General features: G+C 33.6%; 5 protein-coding genes and 2 long non-coding RNA genes across 11 annotated transcripts; 4 read left to right on the forward strand and 3 right to left on the reverse strand.

The window, feature by feature from the left end:
- Positions 1–1637: 1637 nt before the first annotated feature.
- Positions 1638–10822, forward strand: LOC140818055 (uncharacterized). 3 transcript variants are annotated; one of them, XM_073177874.1, is made up of 10 exons: positions 1638–1648; positions 1870–1949; positions 3211–3272; positions 3419–3486; positions 3577–3771; positions 3876–4763; positions 5068–8385; positions 8541–8598; positions 9689–9831; positions 10502–10822. In XM_073177874.1, exons 3-8 carry the CDS (start codon positions 3238–3240, stop codon positions 8576–8578), a joined length of 4542 nt encoding a protein of 1513 aa, XP_073033975.1. In that variant the 5' UTR covers positions 1638–1648; positions 1870–1949; positions 3211–3237; the 3' UTR covers positions 8579–8598; positions 9689–9831; positions 10502–10822. The 3 variants fall into 3 exon arrangements, with proteins under 3 accessions (XP_073033975.1, XP_073033973.1, XP_073033974.1); XM_073177872.1 differs by having other exon boundaries at positions 9689–9827; XM_073177873.1 differs by having other exon boundaries at positions 9751–9827.
- LOC140818724 (replication protein A 70 kDa DNA-binding subunit B-like) lies at positions 10821–12423 on the forward strand. Its single transcript, XM_073178767.1, has 6 exons — positions 10821–10970; positions 11234–11501; positions 11586–11685; positions 11756–11880; positions 11953–12034; positions 12264–12423. Exons 1-6 carry the CDS (start codon positions 10821–10823, stop codon positions 12421–12423), a joined length of 885 nt encoding a protein of 294 aa, XP_073034868.1.
- A 202-nt stretch (positions 12424–12625) lies between these two features.
- On the forward strand, positions 12626–13506 carry LOC140818725 (uncharacterized). Its single transcript, XM_073178768.1, has 3 exons — positions 12626–12657; positions 12739–12859; positions 12938–13506. The coding sequence occupies exons 1-3, from the start codon at positions 12626–12628 to the stop codon at positions 13448–13450; spliced, it is 666 nt and encodes a 221-aa protein (XP_073034869.1). The 3' UTR covers positions 13451–13506.
- A 110-nt stretch (positions 13507–13616) lies between these two features.
- On the reverse strand, positions 13617–15468 carry LOC140818057 (uncharacterized). 2 transcript variants are annotated; one of them, XR_012114897.1, is made up of 5 exons: positions 15344–15468; positions 15125–15260; positions 14772–15043; positions 14608–14670; positions 13617–14049 (listed from the first exon to the last, which is right to left on the reverse strand). It is a non-coding gene; the product is annotated as an uncharacterized lncRNA (long non-coding RNA). The 2 variants fall into 2 exon arrangements; XR_012114896.1 differs by having other exon boundaries at positions 13617–14080.
- LOC140818056 (1-aminocyclopropane-1-carboxylate oxidase 1-like) lies at positions 14388–15755 on the forward strand. The gene is made up of 3 exons (XM_073177875.1): positions 14388–14534; positions 14614–14837; positions 14971–15755. The coding sequence occupies exons 1-3, from the start codon at positions 14433–14435 to the stop codon at positions 15572–15574; spliced, it is 930 nt and encodes a 309-aa protein (XP_073033976.1). The 5' UTR covers positions 14388–14432; the 3' UTR covers positions 15575–15755.
- Positions 15650–18028, reverse strand: LOC140818114 (uncharacterized). The gene is given in 6 exon segments (XM_073177968.1): positions 15650–16918; positions 16920–16985; positions 16987–17081; positions 17084–17321; positions 17440–17521; positions 17581–18028. Coding segments are annotated over 6 exon segments (1020 nt in total). The 5' UTR covers positions 17916–18028; the 3' UTR covers positions 15650–16714.
- On the reverse strand, positions 15650–18219 carry LOC140818058 (uncharacterized). Of its 2 annotated transcripts, none has more exons than XR_012114898.1 (2): positions 18039–18219; positions 15650–16305 (listed from the first exon to the last, which is right to left on the reverse strand). It is a non-coding gene; the product is annotated as an uncharacterized lncRNA (long non-coding RNA). The 2 variants fall into 2 exon arrangements; XR_012114899.1 differs by having other exon boundaries at positions 15650–16310.
- Between the last annotated feature and the right edge of the window lie 695 nt (positions 18220–18914).

Genomic DNA, 18914 nt, shown 5'->3' on the forward strand with positions numbered 1-18914 from the left:
GGAAGTTGGTAACCTTCGGAGCCCGAGGTTGGCGAATTTGTTAGGATGTTGTTGCGAAGGGGATGAAAGGTTGCTCGTCGCCGAATATATGCCTCATGAAACTCTTTCAAAACATTTATTTTGTTGTGAGTTCTTGTCAATCTTGCAACTTATTTGCTTATAGAGCTGGGAGGATTTTTTGAAGACATCAATTTTATGGGGAATAATTGATAATGGCCCTATATATCAATCATTTTCATGCAATACTCGGTGATTTTCATACACAAACATGGAACTTTGATTTGGAAAATCACTATCTAAAACTATTGATTTCAATCGTTGAGTGCTTGGAATAGTATAATTTAAGTAGAATAACTGCAGAATATTATATCTTAATCTAACCTTCAAACTGGGACCCCTTCTAATCTTGGTTTGTGCTACTTACTCTTTGTTGACTGCGATCCTTTCACTTTCATTTTGGAGATTTCTCAGGTCAAATGTCAGCTGTGTTGATTTCTTAGAGTTATTTTTGGCGAGTCATGAATGGATGAAGTTCTTATTTTAAAGCTTTGAACTTATTCTTTACTTAGTTATTTAACTAAATACAGGGGAAAATAAACCGCTGAAATGGGCAATGAGATTGAGAGTGGCCTTATGCATAGCACAAGCTGTAGACTACTGCAGTGGCAAAGGGCGGGCACTGTATCATGATCTTAATGCTTACAGAGTTTTGTTCGATCAAGTGCGCTCTTTCATCCAATGTGTTCTGATAATGCTGTTCTGTTAAGATTAAAAATGGATGTATTGTTATGATTCTGACTTTCTTTTACTTTTCCTTTTTTTTTCCTGGTCTGACTTTGTTATGCTCAAGAATGGTAATCCCAAGCTATCATGCTTTGGATTGATGAAGAACAGCAGGGATGGAAAGAGTTTCAGTACAAATTTATCATTCACCCCTCCTGAATATTTAAGAACAGGTAATTGATTCTTTCTTGAAGCTTTTCTCACTTAGTAACTTTTGATTATATGGCTCTTCCATGAATGTAAATTATAGATATAGCTAAAGAGTTAGTCAGATAATCTTATCTTAAATATCTTATAAGGTCTTATACGCTATTGAATCTCATAAGATTTTCCCTGCCGCTTCGTAAATAAGTTTTGAGTTGTATGATACCATTTACTCCCTGAACTTGGAATATGTTTTTAATGCAAACTTTTCATTCATGCAACAAATATTTTTACATATTTGAAAATAAGAAGTGTTAACCTCAGGACATAAAAGGGCTTAAAAGACCAGATGTTTTACTTTGGAAGGTAAAGAAATTATTTTCAAAGTGATATATTAAACACTTTAATGCACCTTCTAAGTTTGTTCAAATACCTACAAACATTTTATATAATGTGTGATTGAGTTTACAAGCTTAACCATGTATACAAGCTTAACCATGTATACAGAGTGACATAATGAACACAAAAATTCGCGAGTTTATTTATTTATTTGTAATTTCTGGTGAACATTTTGTTGGTTCACTTAAATGAATGGAAAATAAAGTTTGCCTAACTTCATTGTTATAATTTGGCAGGTAGAGTCACTCCAGAAAGTGTAATTTACAGTTTTGGCACCTTATTGCTTGATCTTCTCAGTGGCAAACATATTCCACCAAGCCATGTAAATTGCTTCTTCTTGCTTTATTTAAAAGCATACTTCCAAATTATTCAATGCTGGATTAATTGGTCCGAAACTTCACCACCGTTTCCTCATCATCTGACCAATGTTTTGCTATGCATACTTTCTTTTAGCAAATTCATGCATCGAGAATTATTTCCTTGTACATGCAATTCTTTTCCAACTTCAGAACTATGGAGCTTTATTTGATTTCTCGGGAGCAGGAATTACAGATCCAGTTTAGGTGAAAGGTTTAGGCAACGGTTCAACCATTGACCTATCGTCAGAATATTGGGCATACCAGGTTGGTCCGAACTTTGTAACACACCATACATACACTGTGATAGAACTTGTTCCTTGATGAACTCTACAAGTATGGAGAAAAACATTTGAAGAGGATTTAATAAATTTACAGCTTCTCACCATTATCAAGTTTCTCACTATAAAATTTTCTCCGACTTTACAAGGTAACAGCATGCATTCTCATTTGTTGCTGTTCAACTTTTTCACGTTAAGAGAATGGAAATCTCCTTGTGGCCTTTTGGTAATTGTTAGTTTAATCTAATGTCTAAAGCTTGTACAGGGGTCAGTATTTGTTGATTTTCAAACTCAATTTTTTCCTTACATTATCGACAGTTCAATGTGAATTAATAGGTCAAGTTGTTAAATATTTAACTATATTCAATAACGCAAATGTTCATAGTAAATAAATTAAATTATTAAAGTTACAAATTTTTGCACTTGAATACACGGGTCAGTATTTGTTGATTTTCAAACTTAAATTTTTCCTTATATTATCGACAATTCAATGTGAATTAATAGGTTAAGTTGTTAAATATTTAACTATATTCAATCAAGCAAATTTTCATAGTAAATAAATTAAATTATTAAAGTTACAAATTTTTGCATTTGAATACAGGGGTCAGTATTTGTTGAATTTCATGCTCAATTTTTTTCTTATATTATCGATAATTCAATGTGAATTAATAGGTCAAGTTGTTAAATATTTAACTATATTCAATGAAGCAAATTTTCATAGTAAATAAATTAAATTATTAAAGTTACAAATTTTTGCGTTTGAAACCAATATATTTGAAACTAAAATCGATTAAAACTATTTATGAGTCACGATCCCGTCCTCATTCTCATACTACCAATTAATGCGCCTGCAGAATAATGGATAACATACAAATTAAAGTGAAAGAAAGTAAATTATTAATTAAAGAATAAGATTTTCATGCAAATGCAAATATGTTCAGAAAATGGAGACGAGAAAAATGGCAAATCAAATAGGAACCAAGGCACATTTAATTACCATTCTACTGAACAATTAAGGCAAAAAACTGCATCTTAACATTAGCAAATGAAGAAGTAGAGCATGTCCGTGTCCATGTCAACTCACGACAATTCTTTGAAGTCAATTTATATGACATCAATTTTAGGCTAAGAACCATCCATAACTGCATAAATATATGTGTAAAATAATTTAAAATATTTTTTTAGCAAAATATTAAAAACGAGTCCCACAGATTTGGATATTGAATATGACTTATTTTCAATTTCAGGATCATATTTATCAGTTTGTTGATGTAATGGGTAGAAAAACATCAACATCTTATTCCAAAAGGTATTTCTTATATCTTGATTGCTTAGTTCAAATCCTTTTATGTCATTCTATATGTGTTATTCAGTTTAATTCATTTATACTTAATATGATAGAGTATATTATTGAAAGTTCTTACCATCAATCTTCATCCATCTTTTTCCAAACAGTATGTTGTTTGGCGTGACGGCTGGATTAGAAACACAACAACTTCTTCACCATAATGTGCGCTATGAAGGTGAAACGTCTTTGAAAAGTTTATTTGGTTTATCGATACAATATATTCTTATATCCTATGCTAATTACCTAAACTTCATACAATTTAAAGATGAGGTGAAAAAGAATAGCTCAGCGAGTTCACGGAAAAAATATAAGACCTTCTCAGCTCATGAGCGTCAACAATATATTGATAACGTTTTGGAAAATCGGAAGAAAAGAAAAGCTGTTGATTTCCATCCTACCACATCTCAAAAAGCGCACAAACAAAATTGTGATGGGTTGCTCAAGGCTTTACAAAATCTAGGTATCTATCAACGTCAAATGTCAAATTGATATCAATAATAACTTAAAAATATATTTGTTATTTAACACTTATATTTTATATTTTTATTTTATTATTGTGGTTAGATGGATCAACACATGAGTCAACATTGCTTCAGCCACATGAGCTACATCCGATGCATATATGTTGTTATTGTGGTGCTAAGAAATTTCAATTTGAGCCTCCAACTTTTTGTTGCGATAATGGCAAGATAAAGCTCGCAGCCACAGAAGTACCACCTGATATGCTCAATTTATTCACTGACTATGAATCAACAGAAGCTATACAATTTCGGAAAAATGTGCGAGCTTACAATAGTATCTTCTCATTCACTTCATTGGGGGTTAAGATTGATAAAGAACTAGCATCTTCGAGCCGAGGGGTTTACACTTTTAGAGCCTTAGGCCAAATATTTCACAACCTTCCGTCTTTAGTGCCTAATGAAGGTGGACCTTCTCATTTTCAATTATATTTCTGGGATATTGACAATGAGCTACATAATAGAATGAATATAATGGAAAACACCCAGATTAATGAAGATACTATGAAAGTCTTGATGAAAGTTATGGGAAATAACCCTTATGCGGAATTGTTGCGGAGGATAAATGATATTCCTTGTATCGACAAAATAAATCTTCATATACGTCAAAATGTGGGGCTCGATCAACGTTGTTACAATTCACCAACAGCTGACCAAGTTGCTGCAATTTGGATTGAAGGAAACAATCCTGATATACCATATGATAGAGATATTGTTATCCATGGACATAATGATGAATATCATAGAATTAAACATTATTTCGGATGTTTTGATCCATTACAATATCCACTTCTTTTTCCACTAGGAGAAAATGGTTGGCACCAAAATATTCCGAAATACACGACTGGTTCAAGTATATGTGGCAACAAACAGACTTCCACACGAGAAACTAATTTTTCGTCCATTGAAGATATGCTTAACCAAGAACAACAAGGTACTTTTATTTATTTTTTCTTCATTACTATGTGTAATCTATATTTTCTAAGCTTATTGATACCATTAATATACGTTTGTGCACCAATCTACAATTAAAACTGATTAAACCAAAAAAATTACTAATATGTTATTTGTGCAAATAATCATTTTCACTATTATTAATTTAAATTAAAAAGTACTGATGTTGAATTTGAATTTAAATGTTTACACCAACATTGCATGTGTTGCTTGCGCAATTAACCATTTGATATAAATAATTTAGCTTTTTTATTAATGATTTTTTTTTCTTCATATTATCATAGGTATCAGTAAAGAAAGCAATAAAATGGTGTCATGTCGAGAATATTATTGTTATAAGTTACAAATGAGAGATCATTTGACATCGGTTCTTCTATATGCGGGTAGATTGTTCCAACAGTACATAGTAGATATGTATATAAAGCTTGAAACGACTAGGTTGGACTATTATCGAAGAAATCAGGCTGAGATGAGAGCTGAGTTTTATCAAGGTATAGTAGACAGCATTATTAGAGGAGAAACTAGAGGCAGTGAAGTTGGCCAAAGAATTGTACTACCAGCATCTTTCATCGGAGGTCCAAGGGATATGCGACGTAGATATCTTGATGCGATGGCATTAGTGAGAACATTTGGTAAACCAGATCTCTTCATTACAATGACTTGTAATCCAGAATGGAAAGAGATAAAGGATAATCTTAAAGAAGGACAAAAGGCTCAGGACCGGCCAGACTTAACATCAAGGGTGTTTCGAGCAAAATTACATGATTTGAAAACTCAGATAATCAAAAAAGAAATATTTGGAAAAGTCGCTGCATATGTCTATGTAATTGAGTTCCAAAAAAGGGGATTACCACATGTTCACATGTTGGTCATACTAAAACCTACCTTCAAAATAAATACTCCTGATCAGTTTGATTATTATGTATCTGCGGAACTTCCTAACAAAGATACACATCCTCAGCTATATGATTTGGTTGTAAAACATATGATACATGGTCCTTGTGGAGATATGAATAAAAAAAATTCTTGCATGGTTAATGGACAATGTAAAAGTCATTATCCAAGGGTATTTTGTCAAACTACAACACAAGGAAAAGATGGATATCCAATATATAGAAGAAGAAACAATGGCCAAACAATAGATGTGAGAAGAGCAAAGCTTAATACCCAATGGGTGGTTCCTCATAATCCTTACCTCCTGTTAAGGTATGATTGTCACATTAATGTGGAAGTTTGCTCTGGGTTGACAGCTGTGAAATACCTATACAAATATATTTATAAAGGACATGATAAAGTGGCAGTGCATATTGCTCATGATGATGGAGAAAACGTAATAGATGAGATTAAAAACTTCCAAGATGCAAGATGGGTGTCAGCACAAGAAGTTGTTTGGAGGATATTTGGGTTTGACCTCAATGAGATATCCCCAGCAGTGATTAATTTGCCACTGCACTTGCCAAATAAACAATGTGTCACCTTTTGGAAGAATCAAAGTCTCAAAAATGTTCTACAGTGGGAGCATGTCTCCAAAACAATGCTAACAGAATTTTTTCAGATGTGCGCAACAAATGATAGAGCGAAAGCTCTTTTATATAGTGAATTTCCAGAATATTATGTGTGGGATAAAAAGAACAAGTTTTGGCAAGAGAGGAAAAAAGGGAAGGTAATTGGTCGTGTAAATGGAGCTAATCCCGTGGAAGGTGAAAGATATTATTTAAGACTGTTGCTTAATCATGTTAGAGGTCCAACATCATTTGACAATCTGTTAACAATCGACGGAAATATTTGCTTTACTTTCAAAGAGGCTGCACAAAGAAGAGGTCTTCTTGAATCAGATAGAAGCATTTTTGAGTGTTTAAATGAGGCTGTTAGCTTCCAAATGCCACACGCATTACGAAGATTGTTTGCAACGATTTTGGTATATTGTGAGCCAACAGATGTTAGAAAACTATGGGAGACTTATTTTGAAGCAATGTCCGAAGACTTCAAAATTAAATTCTCTATATGCAGGGGATTATTGACGGCAAAAACATTACAAAGTCTCAGCATGCTTCTAGAAAGCATGGGCAAAGATATTGGACTTTATGACCTGCCAAAAGCAACAACTCCAATAGATGAACCAAGTGAAGAAATCCCTCGAGAAATTCTCGATGAGTTGTCCGTTCACATTCCAGATGAAGATTACTTAGCTCAATCCAACCTGAATACAGCTCAACGACATGCATTCTCTACAATAATTGATTGTCTAGATGCACAAAAAAATGGATTATTCTTTGTCGATGGACCTGGAGGAACAGGGAAAACTTATTTATACCGTGCTTTATTGGCCAATGTAAGATCAAGAAAAATGATAGCACTTGCTACAGCAACTTCAGGAGTTGCGGCATCTATATTGCCTGGTGGTCGGACAGCCCATTCACGATTTAAAATTCCCATTGACTTGCATGATAAAAGTTTTTGTACAATATCGAAACAAAGCGGACTTGCAGAGTTATGTAGAAAAACCCATTTAATCATATGGGATGAGGCACCGATGGCAAAACGGTTAGCAATTGAAGCAGTTGACAGAAGTTTACGAGACTTAACAGGAATCCAGAAACCATTCGGTGGAAAAGTGGTCGTTCTTGGAGGTGATTTTATGCAAGTTCTACCAGTTGTTCCTAAAGCATCTGTTCAAGAAACTATTAATGCAAGTTTGGTGAAATCATATTTATACGAACAAATTTATCATCTAACTCTTTCAGAAAATATGCGAGCAAGATCAGATCCTTTGTTTAGTGATTTCTTGCTACGTGTGGGCTACGGTACTGAACGTTCAGATGCGGATGGCAATATCAAAATTCCAGATGATATGATTATAAAATATGATGGTGATTATGATGATGAAGATTCCTCTGAACAAAAGCTTATTGATCATATTTTCCCAAATCTAGAGAAAAATTTCCATTCAACTGATTACATGACAAATAGAGCTATACTTGCATCAAAGAATGAGTATGTTGACAAGTTGAATGATAAAATAATTCAATCATTCCCTGGTGAGACAAGAACTTTCACAAGTTTTGATGAAGCAGTTGATGACACTCAAAATTTTTATCCACCGGAATTTCTTAACTCATTAACTCCAAATGGCATGCCTCCTCATCGTTTGGTTTTGAAAAAGAATTGTACAGTTATGTTGTTGAGGAATCTCGATCCATCAGATGGTTTGTGCAATGGGACGAGAATGGTATGTCGAGGATTCCAAGATAATGTCATCCACGCAGAAATCACAGTTGGCCATCATACCGGAAAACATGTTTTCATTCCGAGAATACCTTTATCTCCTGCAGAAAATGAAGGCTACCCTTTCCAATTTAGAAGAAAGCAATTTCCAATTCGATTGTGTTTCGCAATGACGATTAACAAAGCACAAGGACAAACTATTCCATTCGTTGGCGTATATTTACCGCAACCTGTATTTTCACATGGACAATTATATGTTGCACTATCTCGAGGTACTTCAATGGCAAATACAAAAGTCTTAATTAAGCCAAGCACAAACACAAGCATTGGTGATACATGGACGAGAAATGTTGTGTACCATGAAGTTCTTGCTCGAGGTATTTACTTTATGCTTTTCCAATAAATTATGAAAATCTACATTTCTTTTTTCACGTGATGATTTCTAATATAGGGAATATTGTAATCATTTATAAGAATTTATTTGATTACAACTGAACTGCATACCCAAATGTTTTTTGCTTTCGATGTGCAGAAACAGAGGACAACTATCAGGATTATGTGTCATCATGAACTTCAGCAAACCCAAGAAAGTAAAAATATGAACTTATTTTGTTATTATTTCATTTCACATATACAAAAAAAAAAAGGAATATTTATTTCCTTTCCATCATGACTTATCAACAAAGTGTTTTTAAATTACAAATATATAATATCTTCCCAAACTACAAATGATATTATTTCACTTAACTTTCAAAAAATATTATTTCCCATTTGCTCAAAAATTCATTGTAAATGCTCTAAATTACAAATGATATTATTTCACTAAACTTTCAAAAAATATTATTTCCCATATGCTCAAAAAAGCATTGTAAATGCTCTAAAATTTTAAGTTATTTACAAGTTTAAATTTTCCTTTTTTCAATACATTATCTTTGCAAAAACAAACAACCTTATCCTGGGTAAATAATGATTATAACTTGTACTTTAATTCATTCTATTTACTCCTAGGGTGTGTTTGGTTGAGTGGATTAAATAAGGATAGATTAATAGTCCAATATTTATCGTTAAAATTTTAAGATGTTTTAATAATCATTTTGACTCGGTTTAAGATTCAATTTTATTAATCAAATAGTTATCCATAAAATTGGATCTTAAAACGGGTCAAAATGATTATTAAAACAACTTAAAATTTTAACGATAAATATTGGACTATTAATCTATCCTTATTTAATCCACTCAACCAAACACACCCCTACTGGATTGGAGTCTTATTATTCTGCACAACTATTTTTTTTTATTTTGCATTCATTGGTTATTTATTATATTTCAATCATTAATTTATTGCCTACTTTTTTATATTGCTATTTTTCATTGATTTTTAATTCGTTTATGAGGGCAGACTCCAAATTCTCCGCAATACGTAAATAAAATTAATTGTATTTAATATGTGAAGGGAATGAAATGTTTCTTTATCCATTTCCACGAACTTTATGGTTTTTATTCGATTTTGGGTTACTGAGATGTAGTACATTGAATTTGGGGTATTTGGCCAAAGGCCCAAACAATATAAATCAAAATAACATTTTAAATAAATTAATATTAAATAAAAGCATTTCATATATTTTTGAATTTTTTTTTAATTTTCTCATATGTATTTATTATTTTCAACTTCAATATCAGCTGCTCTTCTCCCGCATCTCTCTATTGGGGGAACAACTTGAATTTATTTTCGCTTTCTCCAGTTCCTTTTCGTGCAATGGCTTCTGACTGAGCCGCGTCTTCACCATTCAAGAAAGTTCAGATTCAGAGAGACAACATCGTAAGTATGCTTCCTGCTTGTGTTATCAGTGTAGTGTGATTTTTAATTAATTTATCTGGGTTTCTTTATGAGTGAACGGAGAATGTTGGGGTTTTGGTATCTTGGAGGCTGATGGGTTTGATCGATCAAAGATCAAAGAATTTTCGTTGATGATTTTTTTGTAGATATATGTTTGATATTCAGTCGATTATTTAATGGTTGCGTTTTGGGCTTCAAAATTTTCTTGGGTCGGTTTTTAAATTTCTGTTTTTTGGCCTCCTTATTGGCGATTCGATCAAATAGACATTTGATGCCTATGTGACTGGCAAAGAGTCAAAGACGATGCTCCTGTTTGATGTTTATTTTGAAATCAAGATTCACGCCCAGCAGATTGCGCAGTTTGATGTTTATTTTAAATGTTCAAATATTTATTTTTCATTGTAGGCTCATCTTTACATATCAAGCATTGTTTTCACCCGACCAAATATGAATTTATTTAGTTAATGTAATTTTTTTTTTTACATGGTTTTTTTCCTCCTATTTAGAATATAAAATAAATTAAATCAATGACAACAATTATACATATATGTATATATAATTCAATTTCTAATTGCTGTTTGAACTTATCTAACATTCACAGCTTTTCAGTTACATTATAATCAATTTCTTAATACATTTCATGATTTGCTCTCTAGGATGTCTGTGGAAAATTGGGACAGCTGTTTCCACAATATCATCCTCGTCCACCACTTGGTTCAAAAGAGAAGATAAGTCCAAATATTTTATTTATTTTTCCCCCATCAATAATAAATTCTATTGGTCACATTTCAAATTTTCAAAATTGAAAACGGCAGATTCTTGGTTATACATTACTTAATTGTATTTTGGAAAAAATTATACGTAATTAATGTGTTTTAAGTGAGATTACTCATTTATAAAGACACGTTATTCTCCAAATTCAAAAGCTTATAACTTTTCTTCTTTCTTGTCTTCGGATTAAACAACTTCGTTTCAATGGCTTCTTCAGATTTTTCTTCTATTACTTCTCTGCAACCAAATCAAAAGGCTACTACGCTCGTGCTTAAGGTTCTTCGACAAGGAAGCAGCCTATTTTCAAAGGCAAATTCGAAACCAATCCGGAAGATAATATTTTTGGATGAAGAGGTATTATTAAATATTTTTATGAAAACTTCTAATTTATGTGCTTCTAGCACTATATATGTGAAGTATATTTACGTGGTTTTTTTCCCCATCATAAACAGTTCATTGATTTATCTTTTAAATAGATTACATTATATAAACACTAGCAGAATATTCATTAAAATTTAAAGTGCTAAATTGGAGGTGTATATTTTGTCTTCTAAATTGACTGATCTCGCATTTTTTTGGTTGTTTTTTTAAATTTTGACCTCCCTTATTTGTTGCAGGGTACTATGATATATGGGATTGTTTTTGCTAATGCCATGCAATACTTTCATGAACAACTCAAGTTCAACAGAAGTTACAACATATTTAATCCAGACATAAGGGAAATTAACAAAAATTTCCCGAACATCAATCCGAAAATTGAGCTGGTCCTACAAACGAATACAACAATCACAGAAACAGATAATATTATCAGTTTCTCTAACAACACTTTCAGTTTTTGTGAGTTTGGGGACATTAAGAAATCTTCACAAGATGCTCATCCACTCGGTAGTTCTCAACAATCATTTGATTTGTAAATATATCAATCATTTTTTTTATTAGTATAACTAATTACTATCCGTTATTTATTAGATGTCATAGGTGTCATCATGAAAGTCAAGCAATCGATCCAGTTTCGTAGGGATGACAATAGCACAGGCTGCCGGAGAGAAGTCATTTTGATGAACCTTCTGTGAGTACAACCATTTTATTGCATTTCAATTCTTTCAAAGTTTATGTTATATTGTCATAAATTTTCTCAGACATGATACTGTTACAATAAATTTGTGGGACGATCTCGCTTTCAATGAAGGCCAATGGTTAGAGGAAATGGTGAATGAGAAGCCCATAATTGCTTTCTCAAATATGAAAATACAACCTTACCAAGGTATTGTCACTTATATTATAAATTTATTGATCAATAATTTAAATTACTCACTTCTCTGTTTTTTTTCCACAGACACAGTTCAATTGAAATCCACATATACTACTACGATATTTCTAAACCCACCATGCACCGAATCAAGTAACTTAAATATATGGTAAGCAAACTGAATTCTATTATTTCCCCGAGCATCAATTTTTTATTTTGTACGCATGCCTATGATAATTGCAATTTCAAATGAACCAAGTTAATAAGATTATTGTATAATTTACTCTATCAAAAAAAAATATTGATTACGTAATAACAAGTCGAAAATTCACTTTTGTTGTAACATCTTATAATCACATTTTTTTTTACTAATACTTCTTGTTGTTTTTGACAAACAGGCTGAACTCGGGTTTTAATGACCACAATCTTAATGATTTGTGGCTGGCTACTAAACTGAAATCTTCTAAAGAAATCACCATCAATCAATTGCTCAATGAACGCAAAAATTTAACCGAGGTAAGAGACAAAGTTCACCATTTTTTCCTTTTATTGCAATAATTGTTTCTCCCATTTATCCAATACACTAATTTTATTTGGTTTATCGAATGCATCGATCTTATGTTCTAATGAACTAGAACACATACTACTTTTTCAAAAGATATGTACTTGAAGTTGAAAACAGATTGAACCCTTGGTACGAAGCTTGTAACAATTGTTCGAGGGCAATTATTAAAACAAATGATGCGACATCTTGTACCAAATGGTTAATATACACGTAGAAGCAGTGCCAAGGTATAAATCCATTATATTTGTTTTTTATTCATGAAATAATAGCATACATTTATATTTTTTATCATACTACCATATGCACAGGTATCGAGTTACAATAAATGTCAAAAAAGATAATGACAATGTAAGAATTACAATATTTGAAGACGTAGCTACTGCTTTTATTGGTTGTTCAGTGAAAGACTACATCAAATCAGTCGCTGAGGTTAGTTTAACCCACATTACTACAAATAACACCGTAACTTTAAAACTCTATAACTAACTTGTGTTTGCTTTTGTGTAGGATGCAAGTGCTTCGCCATATTATATGGCCCTTGAAATGCCAGAAAAAGAAGAATACATCTTTCTTTTCAAATTTGCTGAAAAAACTCCGACCAATAATGCAACTTATTCTATTACAGTTGAAGGATTTCAAAAGCCCCTGCAAAAGCAAGAATCAGGAAAATTCAAAGATGTCAATGCAACTGCTGAAATTCAAATTGAAGATGATGAAAAAATTGCAACTTTTATAAAGAGAAAAACCATCAAACATAGTTCTATGTCCAAGACACGAAGCCAACAAAACAACAAAAAATTAGCTGATGATGCTAAAAGAAGTGCCCACATCCTGATTGAAGATGATGACAAGCTTTCTTCCTCCACAAAGCGAAAGAGACAAGTCAAAACTAAAAATGTCACACAAACTGTGGCATCTATGAAGATCAAGCAAGAAAAAATTCGATTCCATCAAAACTTAGTGCATTATGCTTTTTTATTGTTTTTTATTTTTGGTCTTATATTTCAATTTCCCTATTAATAAATATTTGTGTTTACATTTTTACATAAATTTTATTTTCATTAAGTGATTATATATCATCATATTCTTTTATAGATAGTTTTTAATTGTATAATTTAACTTAAAGTTTGCACACACAAAATTTGGACAATAATCATCGGGATATCACGTGCAACGCACGTGCAACTTCCTAGTGAATTAAAATGCAAGAAGCCATCAACTACAGTAAATAATACTCAACAGAAAGCATATATTAATCCCAGTTTACATGTAAAAATATGCCGGGTGGGAAGGAATCACATGAGTGATAAGGTCAAAGGTAGAATCCAATCAAACAATATGACTTGAGTAGATAATCACAGGAGTACATCCAGTAAGATTATGACTGAGTGGTCTTCGTCGTTGGATCGATCCCATGTATTTCGAAGCCATCCCACAGTTATTATGCATCGGGGGCGTATGGAGAAAAACTTGAAACTCTGTATATTTTTTTGTCCAAGCAAGTTATACTGCTACCCTGACTCATGCGCTGCGTATCCTAGAAGATGGAACTTATGTTTTTCGAATAATAAGATTTTGCACTTGTACTTCATGCCGTCCGGACTTGCTGTTCGCCACTTCTGAAAGCAAAGACATCCCACAAGCAAAGATCTATGGCAGGCACACGATAGGTTTGTTTGCAAGTCAAATAATTGAAAATCAACTAAAACCAAATGTTTTGATCTTCCCAATGCAACAAATAACTCTCCTTTCAACAAGGTTTTAACTACCATTCCTTAGAATCAACTGTTCTAATATAAAAATGGTTTCTTTCTCCATTACATCGAGATATGTACACTGATTACATAGATTACCTTTAGATATCGACCTACAAAAAAATGCCTACTACTCCTTTGTCGATGCCCTATATATATTCCTCCAAGTTAGAACATCTAACTCATTCAGAATCACAGTTAAAATAAGACATCCTTTCTCTGATTTTAAAAAAAGAAGAAGAAAGGAGATGGATATCCCTGTGATTGACCTCAACGGCCTCGACGGTGAGAAGAGAAGTGAAATGATGGCACTTCTACACGAGGCTTGTGAGAAATGGGGTTTCTTTATGGTAATGAAAATGATTTACATATTATCTTCATTGAGTATTCATGCATTTCTTTCAAACTTGAGGTGTTTGCTACCTGCAGGTTGATAACCATGGAGTTGAGAAAGATCTCATGGAGAGAGTGAAGCACTTGATGAATCTGCGTTATAAAAACAATATGAAAGATGAGTTTGAGAGCTCAGAAATGGCAAAGAGATTGGAAAGCAATGGATTTATCAAGGAAAAAGATTGGGAAAGCACCTTCTTCATAAAGCATCGCCCGAGTTCTAACATCCATGAGCTTACCGGCCTCTCGATAGACCTCATGTGAGTCATTAAATTAGCAAATGAACATTCAAGATTCTCTCAAAGAACAAACAAGATAGATAACATCTAACTTTATTGAAATTTTACTACCATCTCGAGTGTCATCTGGAAAATTATTGCAATTTATATGCAGAAAAACAATGGAAGAATACATCGATCAGCTAATTAAGCTGGCGGAAAAGCTTTCAGAGTTGATGTGTGAGAACCTGGGAATAGAGAAGAATCACATTATGAAGGCATTTTCAGGAAGTCAGGGAAATTATGTGGGAACAAAAGTGGCAATATACCCTCAATGCCCACACCCCGAACTTATTAGAGGCCTTCGAGAGCATACAGATGCTGGGGGTATAATTCTCTTGCTCCAAGATGACCAAGTCCCGGGTCTCGAGTTCTTCAAAGATGGGAAATGGGTAAGAATCCCGCCTTCCAAGCAGAACAAGATATTTGTTAATATTGGTGATCAGATCGAAATATTAAGCAATGGAGTATACAAGAGTGTTACACACCGAGTTATGGCCATGAAGGATGGTAACCGGCTCTCCATTGCCACCTTCTACAACCCTGCAGGAGATGCGATAATATCTCCGGCACCAAAGCTATTACTTCCCAATGACATCTGCTTCCAAGATTATCTGAATCTTTATATGAAAACCAAGTTTGGAGACAAGGGTCTTCGGTTTCAGTCCCTGAAGGATTCGGTCAATGGACATCAAAGCATTCTTACCACAGAAGACTGATAAAATTTCTTCTGTCCATCTATGTAATTGTCATGTCACCCCGTGTGTGCTGTGTCACTCTTTCTCTCAGTTACCTCTTTTTTTTTTCTTTTTTCTCTTTTGTGGCTCAAAGTTCAAGTGAAGCTGCTGTACTCTGCTTCCTTAACTTTAACCTTAATAAAGTAAATGTTTGGGTGTTTAAGGTGTAAAGTATGAGCATGTTTGAACTCTTTAAGTGTCTTAAGATCTTCGTTTAACAGCATTCAATGCTTAATTTTTTTATCCAAGTGTCTCCAGAACTGTTAAACGTTTTTCTCCTTGAGGCGTCAGAGGCAAATATTTGTAAACCAATTCTGTGGAACACTGAAAAACGTCGCCAGAGTCATTTCAACATGAACTAACAGCACTGCGCTTAAATAATGATTTCCAATTCCCGTATGTATTCCACATATCTTAGCTGATAAGAGTAAAAGTCCAGGTATGGTGTACATGAAACTGAAGAGAGATTTTATTAGACCAGAGTCCAAACCCAAAGAGTAGCCTTTTAATCAAGTGGGAGAGCCTTCCAAACTTAGAAGATGTAATTTATAATATTGGACACTCCTTCAGAAACCGATGTTCATGGCAGCCCACTCTCAACGGTTTTCACTTATTCAACATGTACACACTTTAATCCCATGTTCATGGGATCATAATACATTAGTCTCTTACTTTGAGTGTGTAGAAATAATGCTGATGGCAATTCATGAAGCCTGTACTGCAACAGAAATCATACTCTTCATTGTTTCATTTCGCGCATGGAATCAAAACTGCTATTTATTTCAATCATAATATCAATCCTATATTATTTTCCATAAAGCCTAATCATTACAGCCATAGATTTCTAGGTCAAGATACATCTTAAGAGGAGAAATATGGCCTCTCAAAAACAAACCTTACAGGAGGGTATTCATCACAAAAGTTCAGCAAGATAAACATGTTGGACCATACAGAACTCAACCTAGAGCTCTCCACATAAGCATGATGGGATGACAAAGCACATGCAGAAAATTTTAGTAATGCCAAGAAAGGCTACATGCCAGACAATTTTGATAATACAGATTTGGTTACGAGGGTACTAATATTCGCGACAACTGCAGTTACCAAAAGCTTGGGAGGCCCCTACAAGGGAGCACATTTCTTGACAAAGCATAAAAGGAAATTGCCAAATTTCAAAAACTTTGAATACTTCTCTGCAAATTCACATATTCGAAAATCGACTGAATCTAGAGTCAACTTAACATTAAGATTCAAGATGTTCTGAAATAAGCAAAACAAAAATTCCGTCCACACCAGTTCATCTTTAATTAGGCATCGGTGATTGGGATTTGGGAAGGCATATTAACTTCAAGGCTCCTTTATATCTGCAAAGCAATTTTTGTCACAATGAGGAAAATACGAGAAGGGCGCAGGGATTCCTTAACTATCCTAGTAATTACATCACAAATAAGATTCTTGACTCAATCGTTACATGGAATCAATGGAAATAAAGGGAATACTCAGCAGATCTCTGATGCACCTAGCAGTATTCTATTGTGGAATCCATTAGCACACGAGCCAAAGGTTCATAGAGAGCAAGAAACTTATGAAGAATAACAGAGCAGAAAATTTGAGTCGGCCAATTAAGTAGATCTCCTTCATTTCCATAAGACAAATGGGAGATTAAAACTGAAGAAGTCTCATCATCTGTATTCCATGGTGCAATCAAATTTAGAACTGCCAAAGAGTTTCATTCATTTCTGATGCAAAGTTCACTTATTTCCTTGGCCAATTCCACAGCGTTTGTAGCAGAATCCACATATAAAAGTCGGTGTTCAAGAGATTTTGCCACATTTTTAAATCTCAACATTAGCATCTAAAGGCTCATCAATGGCCATTCCCTCCGCATCATATTCTTCTGCCACTTCATCCAAATCCCTCTTTCTTCTCCTCGTTCAGACCAAAGTATGATTCATCTTCACGACCACCTCACACGCTAGAGGGTGTTTCAAGATTTAATAAGCCAAGAAAACAATGGATTATTGTCTCTAGCAACATCCCTAAGCCAATCCGGCACCGTTTGAAACTCGTCCTCCACATGTTCTTCTTCAGAATCCAAATTCAAATGAGAAATCCATCGATAATTAGACACAGACACCAAGTCAAGAAGCTTTTCTGCAGCTTTCTTCACTCAAAAATCAAGATCTTTTCCCTCGTCCAACATAATTCTGACAATTCTACACAAGTCCTTACTGCAGAACCTCTGATAATCACACGCAAGAAATGACAAGATTCGGGCCTGAACTAAATCAAGCAGTGTTTGTATCAACATAACCATGCTCATGAACCAATAAAAATCAACACTTTCAACAAACACACACACACGCACTAAAGAAAATGCAAAACTTCACAAAATCTAAACGCAGCATCCACAGAAAACGGTAAAAAAAAAACCCATCTGGCTTACCTTTTCTCTTGATTTGGAGTAGAAGAAACAGAAAAATTAGTTCCTGTTGGCCTGAAGTAACACACCTGGAGATTTACTCAAACACATCCGTTGGATCAACGTGGCCCCTACATGTTTTCATAATAGGATCCACTTATCAAAAAGGTATTACCTACCGCGAGTGGAGCACATTCTCTCGCAATTAATTTTGTTTGGATGGAATATTTAATTTTGAATAAAATCACTAAAATTGAAAATTTGTGTTTTTGTTTTGTGGCAACCACATGTGTGTGATGTGTGTGCTTGGATAGTACAAGAATCACTTTGAATTTGCACAAAACCAAATAATAGTCGAGGCTTAAGAGCATGTACAATAATGTGATGAAATTGATTACCTTATCTCATTATGATATAAGTATCACAAAAACTTTCGTGAGACGGTCTCATGGATCAATTTCGTGATACGGAACTCTTATTTAGATCATCAATGAAAAAATATTATTTTTTATGCTAAGAGTATTACTTTTTATTGTGAATATCGTTAGGGTTGACCCGTCTTACAGATAAAAATCCATTAGACCATCTCAACACCTACTTTATAACTACATCTCGTGTTTCTTCAGTGATAAAAGAAGTTGAAATTTTAATGTTTTAGTATTCAACCATTATTTTTTTAAACACAATATAATTGCAAATAAATATATCAAAATTTCAGACTTTTCCCATTTTTCGATTTTGCAAGGCTAAATTTGTTTCACTTAAGACCTCGTCAAATAGCAGTATCAAAACTCAAAATAATAATGTTTCTTCTTTCATGATGTGTTATTAAATATCTCTAAATTTCAGTTTTCTGAAAAGCGGTAAGCGGTAATCTGGCGGCCACCAGCCATCTAGTGC

Source organism: Primulina eburnea, chromosome 17 (genome assembly GCF_022965805.1).
Source record: "Primulina eburnea isolate SZY01 chromosome 17, ASM2296580v1, whole genome shotgun sequence".
Taxonomy (NCBI): Eukaryota; Viridiplantae; Streptophyta; class Magnoliopsida; order Lamiales; family Gesneriaceae; genus Primulina; species Primulina eburnea.